We start from the raw sequence: 20,361 nt of genomic DNA, 5'->3' as shown, positions 1-20,361 counted from the left end.
CTCACATCCAGAAAGAAAACAAGGAGCGCAATTTGCTCTGCGTGAGCATCACACACACACACACACACACACACACACACACACACACACACACACACACACACACACACACACACACACACACACACACACACACACACACACACACACACTGCCTCCTTCTGCTCTAATAAGGTTCATTCTCAGCGATCAAAACACATGAAAAGAGAGTTAATGCTGTCAACAAGCGAGCGAAGAAACCGGCCGTTTTCTTTCTGTGTGTGTCAGGGTTGGGGTGTATTCCAGCGGGGGGAGGGGGGGATGAGGGGGGAGGAGGGGGAGGAGGAGGAGGATGAGGAGGGGGAGGAGGAGGGTGTCGTTCTCCATCCTCTGCTCTCCAGAGAATCCCATCATGAAAGCAGCACAAAGAGCTGAGAGCCGGGAGCCCAGGGACCTTTTCATCCCAGGATCAGAGCGCTACGCTGGGGCAACAGCGCCCCCCAGCAGGTCACCGCCGGTACTGCAGCTGCTCTTCCTCCCACTCTGACCTTTTTTTTTTTTTTTTTAAACAAAGAGCTCAGTTGTAATATCCCAGTTTAATTCAGAGATGAGACAGACTGATGGTGCAGCCGGGTAAACCCAAACAGCAGCAGCGCTAATGGCAGCCCAATCAGCTGAGAGGGAATCGAACCCGTAATGGCTGCAGCCTCCCAGCTCAGCTCACACACACAAATCAAAGCAATTACAATTTGTCCTTTCTCTTTTGTCCTTTTCACTGCGCTCCTTTAATTCCCCTCATAATAAAAGGCGTGTGTGTGTGTGTGTGTGTGACAGAGAGGGGTACACACAGGGATTTTCCAAATAACACACTTTCCCTCATTTAAATAAGCGCCAACACTGATTTTCTAACAAAATATGCTACTAGTGTAATAACAATGAAATAAGAGCCTGAGAAAACTCTGCGCCTGCAGCGAGTATTTAAAGTATCGTTTAGAAAGGGCTGATCTGTAATTCAGAGCGGATATGGTATCAGACGGCGTGCTTGTCATTCCCAAACCATAATCTGCACTACACTGAGGAACAGAGTCTGCTGGCAGCGCCGCGCCGCGCAGCCAGGGAGGAGGAGGAGGAGGAGGAAGGCTTTCTGCTGCTATCTGCACCAATCTGGGAATATTTTCACCAAGATGTGGAAGAAAAGCCCAGAGATTAGAGGAGAGAGAAAAGACACAGGAAGATTTCAAATATGAGAAGAATGTTGATTTAAAAAATGTTAAAATGTAAATATTTCACTGATGCTGTTAATAAAACGACTGGAAAACATTATGAAGGAATGAAACACTAAAATGAAATGTTTTTCTTAAAATGAATTTTTAATTGATTGTAGCGGAATAACCTGACACTGAAAGGTTTATAAAGAAGATTTAAAGTTCAGATATTTTATCTGCCATACTTATTTACTTCTCATTTATTCACTTTTATCTATTTAATAACATGTTTTTCTCTGATTATTAGTGATTCTGACCTGAAACCACAAAAGTTTGGTTTGATTTAACTTCAGGAAGAAAAAGAGACTGTAAACTAAAATGTTTCCAACATGAACAAACTGGTTTGTTTTCACTCGGGTTCAATCAGAGGTCAAAGTTCAGATCTGCTGTTCCTCCTGGCGACCTCTAGGAGGCGGCGATGGTCTGGAAACTTTCTACCAGATGAACAAGATTAACGTTCCCAGATTATCGTTAGCATTAGCACAACCAGATGAGGATTTCCCCTCATTTCAGAAAAAAAGCTCAGTCACCAGTTAGCATCTGGAAGTTAAAGGCGGCCATGTTGGATTGGTTGGCCAGGCCTGTGAGGAACCACAGCTTTAAGTCAAACGTTTGAGTTTTTCTGACTTGGATCTTGGGAATCTGAACTTTCCATGTGAAATGGATGAAACATCTTGACGATCCGGAGCGCTAACATGCTAACTGTCAGAACCGCTAACTGAGGTTCTGCGGTTCTTTGAGCGGCTCAGAAACCCGGAGAGCAGAGGCCCGTCTGGACACATTGGGTTTTGGTTAGGTGTGTGTGTTCTGGACAGGAAGGGGCGGGGCCAGCGGGCTCAACGGGGGGCACACACACACACGCACACACACACACACACACACACACAGCTGGCGGAAACTGGCCCTGACATGGCGTCCGGCTCAGCCATCGATCATACAGCCAGGAGCAGCGTAACCCAAGACATGAGTGGCAGAAAACACACACACACACACACACACACACACACTTCAGATGAGGAGGATGTCTGCATGTTTGCACCAGCAGAAGCAATGATGAGACCAAACTTTTAGTCACAGATGTAATGATGTCATATTTTAAATATTTTGTAATAATTTATTGAGGATTTCCTTTGAAAATATTTTTGGTCTGCTAAAATATTAATTCTCCTTTTCGCTTGCAGACTGAGACCTGGACCCGTGGAGACTCTGGAGGAGCTGCAGAGATTCCCTCCCAGAAGAAGTGCTGTTGTCATGGAGATCAGTCCCTCCAGGATGTAGGATTGATTTTATGACTCTTTTTTGCAATAAAAATCAAATTTATAAATATAGACATTTAATTTTGCGATATTTGTGTTTATGTTTGATGGTAATTATGATTTTATTCTTTGGTAAGAAATACTGCCCCCTGCAGGTGGGAGTTAGCATCAATTAAAGCCAAAGATTTTCACCATTTTGGCAGAAAATTGCAACAAACTCATAATAGTAAATCAGCGTGAAAACGTGTGATAAACTGATAGAAACTGTGGGCAGTTTAAGTTCTGCTGGGGTATTTAAACGCTGCTGATGTTAAAGAGACGAATGAGTCTGGAGCTGAGAGAGGGGGGGCGGGGGGGGCAGAGGGGGGCAGAGGGAGGGGGGATAAATCTGCGTGGCGACGGGAATCGATCGTTTCTCCCTCCTTCAGTCCAGTTATCTCATCGGCTCTAAACGATCCTGACCTTGTCCAACATAAATAGTTAGAAAAGTCCAGAGAGCAGAAAGAGCTTTGTGGAGAGGAGGAGGAGGAGGAGGAGGAGGAGGAGGAGGAGGAGGAGGAGGAGGAGGAGGAGGAGGAGGAGGAGGAGGAGGAGGAGGAGGAGGAGGACAAATCCTTTAATCTCCATGGCAACCATTCAGCTGCTAAACGTCTGGGTGGACCTAGCCCCGCCTTCCAGCCGCAGCTCCTCCCCCACTCAGCTCCTTCAGACTAGCCTGCAGCAATTAGCAATCAGCTGCTGAGCTCATTAGGAGCTGCTGCTCAGAGGATCGCTGGTAAAAACACTAAAGGGTTAATAGAGGAGCCATGTTGGGATGACTTCCTGGAGGCGGAGCCTCAGAAAGAACAGCAGCTTCTTAAAGAGACAGAGGCTTTAATTAAAAAGTCATTAGAAAAGATCTGAAAGCTTCAGAGCCACATGTGACTTTTGCTAAACCAAAACCAAAATGTTTTTGATCATGAATGAAATAAAATATTTACATAAGTTCTTATGTAAAATCTGTTTTTAATATCTATAACAGCTTTTAACAAGTAACTAGCTTCAAACTGTTTTTCCTCATTTTCATACCAAAACATTGTTTTCCTTTGTGAAAGAGAAACCATTTTGTTCTACAGTGATAACATAAATACATTTATTTTAATTTTGTTAGCTTTCAGAATAAAACATTTCATGTCAGAAAATCACTTTTAGTGGCTGAATTTGAGTTTTATTTTGTAGCATCGGGGGCAGAAGTGATTGTTTGAACGGAAGATGTTTCAAACTGGTTTAGGAATAAGACAGATTTACCTGTAGCTGCTGGAAAATGGCCTCCAGCCTGATGAGTCCGGACCTTCCAACATCTGGAAACAGAGGCAGGTTAGAGGGCCGAATGCAAACATCTGACCTCTCAGTTGACCTACATGCTTGAACTAGACCAAATGTTCAACCTTCCAGTTCAACATCTTTATTTTTTTCATTCAGCCTCTTAGTTTTGATCAGACCTGGAAGAAAGATGGAGGTTCTCACTTTCCCAGATGTTCAAATATTCTTTCTGCTGAAGACAAACAGTTTGGAAAACGCTGAGCGTGTCCATTTTCAGAAGGTCAAGAAACGGACACAGCAGGAATCCTTCAGAAAGCTTCTCCTCCTCCACCAGCCACACGGACCAAACCGTCTGGTGGAGGATCTGACTGAACATGGAGGACTGAACATGGAGGTCACACAAACCTTCAGGAAATGACTTTTCTTCCTGTGGCTGAACTTCAGGCTCGAAGTTTCTGAACTATTTTTGTTTTTGTAACATCTGGTGTGAATTTTATGAACCATTAGAAACATATTTACACCAGAACATCTTCTCCCCGCTGTGACGACAAGCTGCTCCTCTTTCTGAACCCAAGGAGGTTCCCAGATCTCCAAGCTGCTCCGTCCCCCCTCCCCCACATGCTGCTGCAGCAGGACTGCTGCCGCTCCGGCTGCATTTATCACCGTCTGGCATCGCTGTAATTTCAGTGTTCAGATGCAATCGCTCCCGACTCCCCTCAGGAGTAAACAATAACAAGCTCAAACACAAAAGACAAACAAGGTCTGCAGGACACACACACACACACACACACACACACACACACACACACACACACACACACACACACACACACACACAGTAACAATAATAAACACCCACCGTCTGCTTTCTGCACTGAAACATTTCATTTCTGCCTGCATCAACACGGGAAACCTGATCTGAGCTAAACTTCAGCGTTAGCATCATTTTAGGTCCATTTGATCCGATTTGAAGTTTTATTTCATAACTTCTGTAAACGGCGCTTAACTTCCTGTTTGTTGTCAGACACTGCCACCTGGTGGAATCTATGAAAACAGCAACAGGGACCCGCCTGCCTTTAAATCACTTTGTAAAAAGTTTTAAATCAATGTTTAAACGCGTCATAAAACCTCAGTAAAATCACAAAGCAGCTTGAAATGATTTCAACAATCTGGGGTTTTTACCCAAATTCAGCCAAAACAAAGGAAACATCTCAAACTTTAAACGTTTAGTTTTTCTGTTAAAGACTTCATAAAAGACTTAAAGGTGGTGAAATATTATTTCTTCGTTTTAAAACAGAATCTAAACATTTAGGAGCTGAAATGAAGAGCAGTAAATCGAACAAGGATTTAAATTTGATGATTTCTGAATATTTGATGTTTTCAGTTTTCTAGCAGTTTGAGTGAGAAGTTTAGTTAAGTTTAGTTTAACTCACCTGGTCTGAGGATCCTCCTGATCATCTGATTGATTCCAGCAGCTGTGAGTTGAACGAGCTGCAGAACCTCAGAGGAACCAGGAAGACCCGGTCCAGAACTACAGGTCCAGTTCATAGACATAACATACTAGAACGTGTCTGTGGTTCTGGTCCAATTCAGAGTAAAAACGACCAACTTTAAATCAGTTTATTCCTGAATTAAATTATTTCTATAGAATGAGTCGGAATGTTTGGATCCATGGCAGAATCCTGCAGACGCTGCAGTTTTCCAGGTTTTCCAGGTTTTCCAGACCATGACGGCACCAGCATGTTGGACATTCGTGGTTCTGGATTATATATTTTTTACTTCTGTAACCATGACAAGACATTTTTCCAAGTGTCAGGATCTGATCAACATCTTGAATAACATCTGAGCGACTCCGTCTCCAACTGTGCAGCTTTGAAGAGGGGCAGCAAAAGCAAAGGAGGTGGATTAGCAGAGCTGCTAACAGCTGATGGAGTCACTGTAGAAAATCAGCTCTGCTGCCTGGAAGTGCATCTGTTAGCGTGTTACAACAGTCTCCAGTCAGAGGCTTGATTGAATTTGCTGCATGCCTGACTGCTACTGGAGATCCGTCTGGCCCGCAGCATCACTACCAGAGTCTCTGGAGAAACGTGATCAGTTATGATGTGTAGAGTCTTTGGGATGAAGCGTTTCTGGTTAATGTGACCAAACGCTGACAGCAGATTGTCATTTTTTATTTTATGTGATTAATGTCAGGAAACGGATCCAGGTTCTGATTAGAGCTTTATTTTCTCCACATATTTTACAAACAGAAGCAGAAATCTTCATTTGACTCAAACAAACATCAAGTCTGCAGCGATGGAACAGAATCCACGGTCCGGTCCGGTCCAGAAATCACGGTCCGGTCCAGTTTATCTGCAGACAGAACAGAGCCGTCAGAACCAACCAGATTCTGAGCAGAACCTACTTCCTACTGCTGCAGCTAACGCTAGCCTAGCATCACAGCGCTACGCCATGTTACCTCCTGTTAGTCCCTGAGTTCAGCAGGAGGAGGAGCAGAGAACAGTTAGACACGCAGGAGGAAGTGATGAAGAGGAGGAAGTGATGGAGAGGAGGAGGAAGTGATGGAGAGGAAGTGATGAAGAGAGCAGGAAGTGATGAAGAGTAGCAGGAAGTGATGAAGAGTAGCAGGAAGTGATGAAGAGCAGACTTACAGGGCTGCAGCTCCAGAGATGATCTCGATCAGCTCCTTGGTGATGACGGCCTGCCGGGTCCGATTGAAGGTCAAGGTCAACTTATCGATCATCTCAGCTGGACCCAAACACAAAACATGGAGTCAGAGTGGAGACCGGACCGGACCGGACAACATTCCCTCCATCAGAGAAGATGGAGGACAGACATTGCTGAAGTTGCAGCATCACCTGACCCACACAGAAGCCAGACTTTTATTTTGAAGGGCCAACATCCTCTCCATGTTGTACCCAGGGTGTGCAGGCTGTGGGTCGGGCCTGGTTTGGCTCTCTGGACATAAAAATTTCCTCTGGATATTTTCCAGGTTTTTATGGAATAATTACATTTAGTTTCCACAACAGAATGATTCTAAAAGTACTAATCATCGTTATTGGCGTTATTTTTCTTGCTCTCAGGCTGGAAAATGTGTGAAAATATCAGTTCATTATGAGGAAAAAGTGAAATATTTAAACCTAATAATTAATCTTTCCTGTATTCAAAGAGATAAACACGTTTTCAGATGGGATGTTGGTGGAAACGACTCTTTGGGTTGGAAATGTTAGACGTCGGGTCAGAACCAGTAGCAGCTGGAGAGAAACCCACTGGGATTCAAACCCTCAACCTTCCTGCTACAGGGAGGGAGGCGATGACGTCATTTCCTTTAAAATGTGGAATCTACTTTGGAAATCATCTAGTCTAGGTTTTATTTTGAAAGGTCGTAATAATCCTGTGAGATTTTTTTACTTGCCTCATCTATGACATATTTATGCTTTTATTTTGTAGTATATCCAACCTTTCTACTCAAAGCCCATATCAGTGTGGTTCAGCAGTGTGCTCAGCTTCCTCACGTCCTAGTTCAATCATTTCAGAGGTGTGTCCTTACAGGCGTTCTTGCTGGCGCTGTCCATGGCCGTCATCCTGGCGCTTTGCTCGCTGGTGGACGATTCCTTCAGCGCCAGATAGAGAACGTTCACCAGAGCAAACTCCTGGTAGTTCTTCAGGACGTCGGCGTCGATGTCGTCATAGATCCCCAGGTTCTCTGTCAGGAGGCCAGAGGCACCAGAACCCAATCAAACAGAATCAGAACCCAGCAGAACCCAATCAAACAGAATCAGAACCCAACAGAACCCAAACAAACAGAAATAGAACCCATCAGAACCCAATCAGAACCCAACAGAACCCAATCAGAACCCAATCAAACAGAATCAGAACCCAGCAGAACCCATCAGAACCCAATCAAACAGAATCAGAACCCACCAGAACCCAATCAGAACCCAAACAGGACCCAACAGAACAAAAACACAACCAATCAGAACCCAGCAGAATCCAAACAAACAGAAACAGAACCCAATCAGAACCCAGAACCCAAACAGAACCCTATCAGAACCCCTTCAGCACCAGGACCAGTAGGCAGAACGCGGGCCGGTACCTGAGGAAGCCACCGTGTCGATGGAGAACACGGGTTTCTTATCCGTCTTGTAGGAGATAACGGACCTGCAGGAGCAGAACAGGTTCTGGTTGGAAACGTTGATCAGTTATTGAAATAATCAGCAAACAATAACTGATAACTGGAGCAAACAGACAAATATTCACATCAGAATTAAGAGAAAAAAGTACAAAAAAACTCATCAAGTGGTTGTTTAGCTTCAGCAGGTTTGATTTACTGAAGGAGGCCATAAAATGTTTCTCATTAATATTTAAATAATCATCTTAGTGTATTTCTAACATCACATAAAAATTCTGTAAAATGTGGAGAATTTTCATCCATTAATCAGAATTAATCACCAACAGACAATAAACTGTAGCTGTAATTATGATAAACGATAATATTGTTGTTTTGACATCACTTCCTGTAATATATCCAGAAAAGACATAATAATGAAAGTTTGTCCTCTCGAAGACAATAAACTGTAATTTTTTATAGAATATGAAAAACTGGAAGACATTTTAAATATCCAGAATAAAAACACAACAATCAAAACCAAACAACAGAAACCAAAAATAAAACGGACTACGAAATGTGTCTAAAGAAAAATACCTTTCACAAATATTAATCACAAGAACAGGAGTTATGGATCTCAATTTAATGCACCATCTGATTTAAAGGTTTAATTTGCGGCTAGCAGCAGGCTAGCGGCAGGCTAGCGGCTAGCGGCAGGCTAGCGGCTAGCAGCAGGCGTTCTGGGCCGGGTCGGTACCTGAATCTGTTGAAGATGATGGATCCCTGGTCGAACTCGTACCCAGAGTCCAGCAGCTCGGCCGCGATCTCAGAGGCGTCGCCGAAGTTGGGCGGCTTACGGCCGACTTCTTTACAGTTCAGCAGGATGTGCTTCCCATGAGTTCTGACGAAGAGAAGGTCGGGCAGAGGTCAGGCAGAGGCCCATCAGAACCTCCAGGCCCGGTTCTGCAGCATCTCTCACCTGTACAGCAGGCCCCTCAACTTGTCTCCCACATTGATCACCATCACCTCCTTGCCGGCGCCGGTCAGGTTGGCGATCTCGTTCTTGATGGTCTTGGCCACGCCGGAGTGGATGGCGCCGCAGAGGCCGCGGTCAGAGGTCACGCCTACGATCAGGTGCTTGGAGGCCTTGTCCTCGGGGGCCTTGATGTCGGCCTTCTCGTACAGTGCTGCAGGAGCAGAGGAAGAAACGCTCTGAGTCTGAGGCAGAGTGCGTTTGGACCGGAACCGGGTTAAGATGGCGTACCGAGAGCGCCGGTGCCGTAGACCCGGGCCGGCTTCAGCTGCCGCTCAGCACGAGCGTACTTGGCGGCGGCCACCATCTTCATGGACTTGGTGATTTTCTGGATGTTCTTGATGGACTTCAACCGAATGGTGACTAAAAAAACAGTCAGTCAGATCCGTCACCATGACAACAAGTTTGATGTGATAATTAATAACTAGATCTGCAGTTTAAAATCGATATTATTTTTAATCAACATAAAATATGTACATTAAAGTAAGTTCTGTTTATGAATTTGTCGGCTCCAGAAACTAAACATCAGTCCAACTGCAGCAGAAACGAACATCAAGTCTTGACATTTATGAATTTTAATATAAAACCTGAATATTCAACAGCCTCCAATCCAAAGATGATAAACAGCTAGCCTGAGGTGGCTAGCTGTGTTAGCACAGAGAGGAAAATAACTTTATTAACAAACTGATGGATGTAGCTAGCAGGACGCAGAGGAAAGGAATCTAGAAAAGCAGCAATTTGATCAGCAAAAATGCAAAGTGCCTTCAAAATGCAGCTTTTGTAGGAAAGTATTTATTTTATTTATTTATTTTAATTACAGGCTAGAAGGATTCAACCACTTCCAAGTCAAACTTCAGGAAAACAGAATTTAATATGAAATATACATAACTCAAAGAACACAAATTGTTCCTTTTTAATCATCTGTCAAAATGAAAATCAATCCACAATAGTCATGATATAAAGTTTAATAACTTCAATGTAAAAATAAAAAGAATCCCATTTGCAAATCAAATTTGGGGATTACTTACTGTCCTTCAGGGTAGCCATGTTCCTGACCTGCCCACTGTGGAAACAAACACCGTCAACAGTTATTGTTTAGCAAGTATAACATGATAATGAGCTCATGATGATGTTAACACGACGTAAAAGTGGCTGTTTAAGTTTGAACGTTCAGGACGACAGCTTTAGCATTAGCCTCGGTTCCATTCATTAGCTGCGGCCTACAGGTTAGCGCGTCCTTCCGCTCAATAACTCCCCGTTTCACGCTCCTTCCAACCCGGATTGACTTCAGCCTCATGTCCGCTTCAACGCCACACATAGAGCAGGAAAAAATAAAGCCATTGGTGGACTTAAACAGGCTCACCATTGTGGGGAGAACACCAACGCGCTGGTCCTGGCGAACATCCTTACCGCTATGAAGGTCAGACAGGCAGGACTGCGCATGTGCAAAGTCGAATCAAGATGGACTAACGCTGCCTTCAGAGGCAGATGAAAATGTTGGTAAAATTAACTTTAACACTGTGGCGCTTGTGAGTGAAACACTCTTTTTTAAATTAAGTTAAATATTTACTCAGTTTCCATCATAAAATGATTATCATTAAGAAATCTGGCATAAGGAAGTGGAAGAAAATAACGGTTATTATTTATTTTAATTTTATTATTTTTTATGACCATTATCCATATTACGCCACACAAGGTCAACAAAGTGACTTTTTCATTCGATTCAAAATACTTTAAGTGTAGTGCCAACTGGTTTGGGTTTCTGTGAATCTAATTTAACATTCTTACCATTTACACATGCTGATAAATTCCTGAGCTTATGAATGCGGCACCAGTAGTCTCGCGAGTTTTCCAGTTCTTCGAGAGGTAATGGCGGCTAGCTTCCTGTGTTGTAGCGTTGTTGTCCTGTTTTCAGCAGTGTAACGTCAGTTTTTGGGTCGTTTGAAAGGTGGTCGCCATGGGAAAAGCTGATTTTCTGTCCCCCAAGGCGATTAGCAACCGAATCAAGTCCAAAGGTCTCCAGAAGCTGAGATGGTACTGCCAGATGTGTCAGAAACAGTGTCGAGACGAGGTGAGAGTTTAATTAGCTCCATAGGAGTTGGTGTGTGATGCGTTCACTGCTAGCTGCTGCTGCTGTGACTTTAAACATAAACTGTTCTGTTTGTGAGACAGAATGGCTTCAAGTGTCACTGCATGTCCGAGTCCCACCAGAGGCAGCTGCTGCTGGCCTCGGAGAACCCCACCAAGTTCATGGACTACTTCTCAGAGTGAGTCCGTCACCATGGCAACGCCGCAGCATCTGCTGCTGCAGGTCTGTTTAACGGTGTCGTTTCTCTCCAGTGAGTTCAAAAGTGACTTCCTGGAGCTGCTCAGAAGACGCTTCGGTGAGAAACTCACAGATGTTCTCAGAGATACCAAAGTGTTTGTGATTGGTCCGTTCTTACTGTTCTGATTGGTCCGTTCTGCCGGTCCTCTGGTTTACAGGAACCAAGAGAGTCCACAACAACATTGTCTACAACGAGTACATCAGCCACAGAGAACACGTCCACATGAACTCCACCCAGTGGGAAACCCTCACCGACTTCACCAAGTGGCTCGGCAGGAAAGGTAACCGGTTCCTGCTTTGGTTCCGGGTCCGTCCGGCTCCATGTCCCACTAACCTGTTTGGGTCGTCGGCAGGTTTGTGTAAAGTAGACGAGACTCCTAAGGGTTGGTACATCCAGTACGTGGACCGCGACCCGGAAACCATCCGGCGCCAGGAGGAGCAGGCCAGGAAGAAGAAGCAGGAACTGGACGACGAGGAGAGGAGCGCCAAGTTCATCCAGGAGCAGGTCCGAAGAGGGATGGATGGGAAGGAAGTCGAGGTGAGTTCTGACCGGCACCAACCCGATTGGATGAACAGAACCAAAGCTGCGGAGTTCATCCTTCCCTCCTCTGTTTCCCCTGCAGGCCCAGCCCGTTTACACAGAACTCAAACGTGAGAGTGAAGAAGAGAAAGGTTGGTGTTTGTTCTGCAAGGCGATCCGGGCCTGAACCGGGCCTCAGACAGAACCTGATGAATTCCTGCTTTTCTCTTCCAGTTGCTTTCAACCTGAGCGCTCCGGTGGCAAGCTCGTCCAGGTCCAGGTACTGATGCCCCACTGAGCCGTCATGGCTGCCTTTGCCCAGCTTCCTGTCCTCTAACCCGCCCTTTGACCTCTTCCAGCTCGGTTCTGGGTGCCAGTTCGGTTCTGGGCGCTCTGAAAGCTCCAGCAACCTCAGCCTCGGTCAAACGGAAAGAAGCGCCGTCTGGTTCTGATTCCAGAGGGGAGAAGAAGAAGAAATCGGCTCTGGAGGAGATCATGGAGGTTCTGGTGGTTTGTTTGGTTTCCACTGATGATGATGATGATGAAGGTTCTGATCATGTTCTCTGCAGATAGAGGAGAAGAAGAAGAAGAAACAGTCCTCGGCGGTCAGGACGGATTACTGGCTGCAGCCCAACATCGTCATCAAGATCGTCACCAAGAAGCTGGGAGAGAAGTACCACAAGAAGAAGGCCGTCGTCATGGTAACAGCTGGGCGATGGATCAGTTTTATCGATTAATTGAAGTCTTTGGTTTTTACAGAATCTGGATTTTTTTCCCCACCTTTTCTCTCCTCTGGTTCCCACAGATCACAGTGATGTCACGGCAGCCATCTTGGTTGACAAGCTGTTTATTTAGTTTACGGCGAATATTAGGACCATACTACAAATTTTTTCCATTATGAGAATAAAGTCTAAAAGTAGTAATTTCACTATAACTCTTACACAAAGAACATTAAAATGAGGAATGTTTATCATCTGTGAAGTTATATTTGGTTTTACAGAGAAGGAAATAACACTTTCAACACTTCAGCATCTTTATTCTCAGTAGCAGAACTTTGAAATGAATTCAGTCGTTTGTCGTTTCAAAGAAAGAACCAGACAGTTGCAGCAATCACATTTTTAAGTACTTTTAAGACTTTCCTCTGGTAAAAGTTGTCTTAATTCTGCTAACATAACTATATCCTCATAATTAAAAACACTCAAATTCTCTGCTGTAAACGGACACTGAAATAAAAGAAACTTTTTAGACATTTTCATTTGAAACTTCATTTTCAGAAAACGAGAAAAACTAAATTAAAATCTGATCTTGTCTGAAATAAATGTAGACTTTCTTTCAGAGCTGTTGTGGTTTGATTCCTGCGGCTCTCGTCCGTCTGCAGGAGGTGAAGGAGAAATACGGCGCCGTGGTGAAGCTGATCGACTCCGGGGACAAACTGAAGCTGGACCAGAACCACCTGGAGACGGTCATCCCCGCTCCAGGTCAGCCGCCGCCTCCAGCCCAGCAGGTTCTGCTCTAATGATTCCAGGTTCTGACGTCTGGCCTCCTGCAGGGAAACGGGTTCTGATCCTGAACGGGCCGTACCGGGACACCGAGGCGCTGCTGGAGGGGATCGACGAGAAGAAGTTCAGCGCCACGCTAACCCTGGACTCTGTAGGTTCTCCTCTTCCTCACCCAGAGATGGATCATGGTCACGAGTTTCATAAACAATAGATCAATATTATATATCGCTACAGGCACATGATCAATATCTGAAGATAATACGTCTGATAGAATATCCAATAATTTCACTGAACTCTGATCCAGAACTAAGAAAGGTTGGTGGGATCAACTAACTCACTCCCTGGTTACCTAGCAACTAATTTTTTGGTTGCCTAGCAACAGCCTGTAGAGTGACTTTAGCAGCAGCAGATTAAAAAATAGAAAATATTTCAATCTCCAGAGATTATGACCTAAATTGTCTCCTCATCTGTTGTTACACCATCTGATCTCGAAGTTCTGTTTTCTTTAATCATCTGAAATCGTGGATTATTATGATAAATATTATGATTTTTTAAAGGTTAAACGTTTGTGCTGTGTCCCCAGGGGCCACAGAGAGGGGACATGGTGGACATCGCCTATGAAGACTTTTCCAAACTGGCCTGAACCGGAACGCTCGTCATGCTGCGGGACTCTACCGTGTCAGAGTTTATTCCCAGATCTGTACAGAAACAATCAGGAACAAATGTTTGGTGGAATTATTTTTATTTTTTAACATTAATGGTTGAAAATGTGCATTTTGTTCTAATAAAGTCGGTAAGTTTCTCTGTGTGTTTTGTGGAAAATGATTAGAAATGAGAGTGGTGGAGAAACTGATTAGACCGTCTGAAGGAAGCTGTTCAGATCCGGCATTATGTAGTCGCCATAGCGACCGTCGATGAAGCCTTTGCCGCTGTTGTGGACGAACCAGCAGTAGACGTTGGAGCCGCGCTTCCTGTCACGTCTGAAGTCCTTCTGCCAGCCTCTGAAACACACAGCAACACACACAGTAACACAGCAACACACAGAGTAACACAACAACACACACAGTAACACAGCAACACACAGAGTAACACAGCAACACACACAGTGTAACACAGCAACACACACAGTGTAACAGCAACACACACAGTGAAACACAGCAACACACACAGTGTAACAGCAACACACACAGTGAAACACAGCAACACACACAGTAACACAGCAACACACACAGTAACACAGCAACACACACAGTGTAACAGCAACACACACAGTAACACAGCAACACACACAGAGTAACACAGCAACACACAGTAACACAGCAACACACACAGTGTAACAGCAACACACACAGTGTAACAGCAACACACACAGTAACACAGCAACACACACAGTGTAACACAGCAACACACACAGTGTAACACAGCAACACACACAGAGTAACACAGCAACACACACAGTGTAACACAGCAACACACACAGAGTAACACAGCAACACACACAGTGTAACACAGCAACACACACAGAGTAACACAGCAACACACAGTGTAACACAGCAACACACAGTGTAACACAGCAACACACACAGTGTAACAGCAACACACACAGTGAAACACAGCAACACACACAGTAACACAGCAACACACACAGTGTAACAGCAACACACACAGTAACACAGCAACACACACAGAGTAACACAGCAACACACACAGTAACACAGCAACACACACAGTGTAACAGCAACACACACAGTGTAACAGCAACACACACAGTAACACAGCAACACACAGTGTAACACAGCAACACACACAGTGTAACACAGCAACACACACAGTGTAACACAGCAACACACACAGAGTAACACAGCAACACACACAGTGTAACACAGCAACACACACAGAGTAACACAGCAACACACAGTGTAACACAGCAACACACAGAGTAACACAGCAACACACACAGTGTAACAGCAACACACACAGTGAAACACAGCAACACACACAGTAACACAGCAACACACACAGTAACACAGCAACACACACAGTGTAACAGCAACACACACAGTAACACAGCAACACACACAGTGTAACAGCAACACACACAGTGTAACAGCAACACACACAGCAACACACAGTAACACAGCAACACACACAGTGTAACACAGCAACACACACAGTGTAACAGCAACACACACAGTGTAACAGCAACACACACAGTAACACAGCAACACACACAGTGTAACACAGCAACACACAGAGTAACACAGCAACACACACAGTGTAACAGCAACACACACAGTGAAACACAGCAACACACACAGTGTAACACAGCAACACACACAGTGTAACAGCAACACACACAGTGAAACACAGCAACACACACAGTAACACAGCAACACACAGTAACACAGCAACACACACAGTGTAACACAGCAACACACACAGTAACACAGCAACACACACAGTAACACAGCAACACACAGTAACACAGCAACACACACAGTGTAACAGCAACACACACAGTGTAACAGCAACACACACAGTAACACAGCAACACACAGTAACACAGCAACACACACAGTGTAACACAGCAACACACACAGTAACACAGCAACACACACAGTGTAACACAGCAACACACAGAGTAACACAGCAACACACACAGTGTAACACAGCAACACACAGTGTAACACAGCAACACACAGTGTAACACAGCAACACACAGTGTAACACAGCAACACACAGTGTAACACAGCAACACACAGTGTAACACAGCAACACACAGTGTAACACAGCAACACACACAGTGTAACAGCAACACACACAGTGAAACACAGCAACACACACAGTGAAACACAGCAACACACACAGTGTAACACAGCAACACACACAGTGTAACACAGCAACACACAGTGTAACACAGCAACACACACAGTGTAACAGCAACACACACAGTGAAACACAGCAACACACACAGTAACACAGCAACACACACAGTGTAACAGCAACACACACAGTGTAACACAGCAACACACAGTAACACAGCAACACACACAGAGTAACACAGCAACACACACAGTGTAACAGCAACACACAGAGTAACACAGCAACACACACAGTGAAACACAGCAACACACACAGTAACACAGCAACACACACAGTGTATCAGCAACACACACAGTAACACAACACACACAGTGTAACACAGCAACACACACAGTGTAACAGCAACACACACAGTGAAACACAGCAACACACACAGTAACACAGCAACACACACAGAGTAACACAGCAACACACACAGTGTAACAGCAACACACAGAGTAACACAGCAACACACAGTGTAACACAGCAACACACACAGTGTAACAGCAACACACACAGTGAAACACAGCAACACACACAGAGTAACACAGCAACACACACAGTGTAACAGCAACACACAGAGTAACACAGCAACACACACAGTGTAACACAGCAACACACACAGTGTAACACAGCAACACACACAGAGTAACAGCAACACACACAGTGTAACAGCAACACACACAGTGTAACAGCAACACACACAGTGAAACACAGCAACACACACAGTAACACAGCAACACACACAGAGTAACACAGCAACACACACAGTGTAACAGCAACACACAGAGTAACAGCAACACACACAGAGTAACACAGCAACACACACAGTGTAACAGCAACACACACAGTGTAACACAGCAACACACAGTGTAACACAGCAACACACACAGTGTAACAGCAACACACACAGTGAAACACAGCAACACACACAGAGTAACACAGCAACACACACAGTGTAACAGCAACACACACAGTGAAACACAGCAACACACACAGAGTAACACAGCAACACACACAGTGTAACAGCAACACACAGAGTAACACAGCAACACACACAGTGTAACACAGCAACACACACAGTGTAACACAGCAACACACACAGAGTAACAGCAACACACACAGTGTAACAGCAACACACAGAGTAACACAGCAACACACACAGTGTAACACAGCAACACACAGAGTAACACAGCAACACACACAGTGTAACACAGCAACACACAGAGTAACACAGCAACACACAGAGTAACAGCAACACACACAGTGTAACACAGCAACACACACAGTAACACAGCAACACACACAGTAACACAGCAACACACAGTGTAACACAGCAACACACACAGTAACACAGCAACACACACAGCAACACACACACAGTAACACAGCAACACACACAGCAACACACACACAGTAACACAGCAACACACACAGTAACACAACACACACAGTAACACAGCAACACACACAGTGTAACACAACACACAGTAACACAGCAACACACACAGTGTAACACAACACACACAGTAACACAGCAACACACACAGTGTAACACAACACACACAGTAACACAGCAACACACACAGTAACACAGCAACACACACAGTGTAACACAACACACAGTAACACAGCAACACACACAGTAACACAACACACACAGTAACACAGCAACACACACAGTGTAACACAACACACACAGTAACACAACACACACAGTAACACAGCAACACACACAGTGTAACACAACACACAGTAACACAGTAACACAACACACACAGTAACACAGCAACACACACAGTAACACAGCAACACACACAGAGTAACACAGCAACACACACAGTGTAACAGCAACACACAGAGTAAAACAGCAACACACACAGAGTAACAGAAACACACACAATAAAACAGCAACACACACAGAGTAACACAGCAACACACACAGTGTAACAGCAACACACAGAGTAACACAGCAACACACAGTGTAACACAGCAACACACACAGTGTAACAGCAACACACACAGTGTAACACAGCAACACACAGTGTAACACAGCAACACACACAGTGTAACAGCAACACACACAGTGAAACACAGCAACACACACAGAGTAACACAGCAACACACACAGTGTAACAGCAACACACAGAGTAACACAGCAACACACACAGTGTAACACAGCAACACACAGAGTAACACAGCAACACACACAGTGTAACACAGCAACACACAGAGTAACACAGCAACACACAGAGTAACAGCAACACACACAGTGTAACACAGCAACACACACAGTAACACAGCAACACACACAGTAACACAGCAACACACAGTGTAACACAGCAACACACACAGTAACACAGCAACACACACAGCAACACACACACAGTAACACAGCAACACACACAGTAACACAACACACACAGTAACACAGCAACACACACAGTGTAACACAACACACAGTAACACAGCAACACACACAGTGTAACACAACACACACAGTAACACAGCAACACACACAGTAACACAACACACACAGTAACACAGCAACACACACAGTGTAACACAACACACAGTAACACAGCAACACACACAGTAACACAACACACACAGTAACACAGCAACACACACAGTGTAACACAACACACACAGTAACACAACACACACAGTAACACAGCAACACACACAGTGTAACACAACACACAGTAACACAGTAACACAACACACACAGTAACACAGCAACACACACAGTAACACAGCAACACACACAGTGTAACACAACACACACAGTAACACAACACACACACAGTGTAACACAGCAACACACAGAGTAACACAGCAACACACACAGTGTAACACAGCAACACACAGAGTAACACAGCAACACACAGAGTAACAGCAACACACACAGTGTAACACAGCAACACACACAGTAACACAGCAACACACACAGTAACACAGCAACACACAGTGTAACACAGCAACACACACAGTAACACAGCAACACACACAGCAACACACACACAGTAACACAGCAACACACACAGTAACACAACACACAGTAACACAGCAACACACACAGTAACACAGCAACACACACAGTGTAACACAACACACAGTAACACAGCAACACACACAGTGTAACACAACACACACAGTAACACAGCAACACACACAGTGTAACACAACACACACAGTAACACAGCAACACACACAGTAACACAACACACACAGTAACACAGCAACACACACAGTGTAACACAACACACAGTAACACAGCAACACACACAGTAACACAACACACACAGTAACACAGCAACACACACAGTGTAACACAACACACACAGTAACACAACACACACAGTAACACAGCAACACACACAGTGTAACACAACACAGTAACACAGTAACACAACACACACAGTAACACAGCAACACACACAGTAACACAGCAACACACACAGTGTAACACAACACACACAGTAACACAACACACACACACAGTGTAACACAACAACACACACAGTGTAACACAGCAACACACACAGTAACACAACACACACAGTAACACAGCAACACACACAGTGTAACACAACACACAGTAACACAGTAACACAACACACACAGTAACACAGCAACACACACAGTAACACAGCAACACACAGTAACACAACACACACAGTAACACAGCAACACACACAGTGTAACACAGCAACACACACAGTAACACAGCAACACACACAGTGTAACACAGCAACACACACAGTAACACAGCAACACACACAGTAACACAGCAACACACACAGTAACACAGCAACACACACACAGTGTAACACAGCAACACACACAGTAACACAGCAACACACACAGTAACACAGCAACACACACAGTAACACAGCAACACACACAGTAACACAGCAACACACACAGTGTAACACAGCAACACACACAGTAACACAGCAACACACACAGACACACACAGTAACACAGCAACACACAGTGTAACACAGCAACACACACAGTAACACAGCAACACACACAGCAACACACACACAGTAACACAGCAACACACACAGTAACACAACACACACTGATAGAGATTTTTTGGTATTATCATTTTGTTGTTACTTTAGTTCATATTCAGGTTAAAGTGTTCTCTTGTTTAAACTGTATGTGTGAACTGACCTGGAAGTCACAGCTGCCTGTTATCT

At 44.5% G+C, this 20,361-nt stretch overlaps 3 protein-coding genes across 6 annotated transcripts in view; 1 reads left to right on the top strand and 2 right to left on the bottom strand.

The window, feature by feature from the left end:
* Positions 1 to 6,003: 6,003 nt before the first annotated feature.
* On the bottom strand, positions 6,004 to 10,457 carry atp5f1c (ATP synthase F1 subunit gamma). Of its 2 annotated transcripts, XM_008401626.3 has the most exons (9): positions 10,307 to 10,456; positions 9,972 to 10,006; positions 9,175 to 9,306; positions 8,890 to 9,097; positions 8,668 to 8,811; positions 7,899 to 7,963; positions 7,353 to 7,508; positions 6,454 to 6,550; positions 6,004 to 6,154 (listed from the first exon to the last, which is right to left on the bottom strand). In XM_008401626.3, the coding sequence occupies exons 1-9, from the start codon at positions 10,384 to 10,386 to the stop codon at positions 6,151 to 6,153; spliced, it is 921 nt and encodes a 306-aa protein (XP_008399848.3). In that variant the 5' UTR covers positions 10,387 to 10,456; the 3' UTR covers positions 6,004 to 6,150. The 2 variants fall into 2 exon arrangements, with proteins under 2 accessions (XP_008399848.3, XP_008399849.3); XM_008401627.3 differs by lacking the exon at positions 6,004 to 6,154 and having other exon boundaries at positions 6,450 to 6,550; positions 10,307 to 10,457.
* Positions 10,458 to 10,788: 331 nt separating this feature from the next.
* kin (Kin17 DNA and RNA binding protein) lies at positions 10,789 to 14,090 on the top strand. Of its 2 annotated transcripts, XM_008401629.3 has the most exons (12): positions 10,793 to 11,014; positions 11,116 to 11,210; positions 11,284 to 11,327; positions 11,428 to 11,550; positions 11,623 to 11,807; positions 11,893 to 11,941; positions 12,024 to 12,069; positions 12,149 to 12,290; positions 12,359 to 12,490; positions 13,168 to 13,267; positions 13,339 to 13,439; positions 13,872 to 14,090. In XM_008401629.3, the coding sequence occupies exons 1-12, from the start codon at positions 10,901 to 10,903 to the stop codon at positions 13,929 to 13,931; spliced, it is 1,191 nt and encodes a 396-aa protein (XP_008399851.1). In that variant the 5' UTR covers positions 10,793 to 10,900; the 3' UTR covers positions 13,932 to 14,090. The 2 variants fall into 2 exon arrangements, with proteins under 2 accessions (XP_081459896.1, XP_008399851.1); XM_081603770.1 differs by lacking the exons at positions 13,168 to 13,267; positions 13,339 to 13,439; positions 13,872 to 14,090 and adding an exon at positions 12,595 to 13,140 and having other exon boundaries at positions 10,789 to 11,014.
* itih2 (inter-alpha-trypsin inhibitor heavy chain 2) overlaps positions 14,014 to 20,361 on the bottom strand; it is a 27,447-nt gene continuing 21,099 nt past the window's right edge. For both annotated transcript variants that reach the window (XM_081603769.1, XM_008401628.3), the window contains one exon: positions 14,014 to 14,289. In XM_081603769.1, the coding sequence (XP_081459895.1) occupies positions 14,142 to 14,289 (148 nt within the window). In that variant the 3' untranslated portion in view covers positions 14,014 to 14,141. The remainder of the gene's footprint in view (positions 14,290 to 20,361) is intronic.

Source organism: Poecilia reticulata, chromosome 23, assembly GCF_904066995.2.
Source record: "Poecilia reticulata chromosome 23, P_reticulata-male-v2, whole genome shotgun sequence".
NCBI classification, from domain to species: Eukaryota; Metazoa; Chordata; class Actinopteri; order Cyprinodontiformes; family Poeciliidae; genus Poecilia; species Poecilia reticulata.
This window is presented reverse-complemented; position numbering and strand designations above follow the sequence as displayed.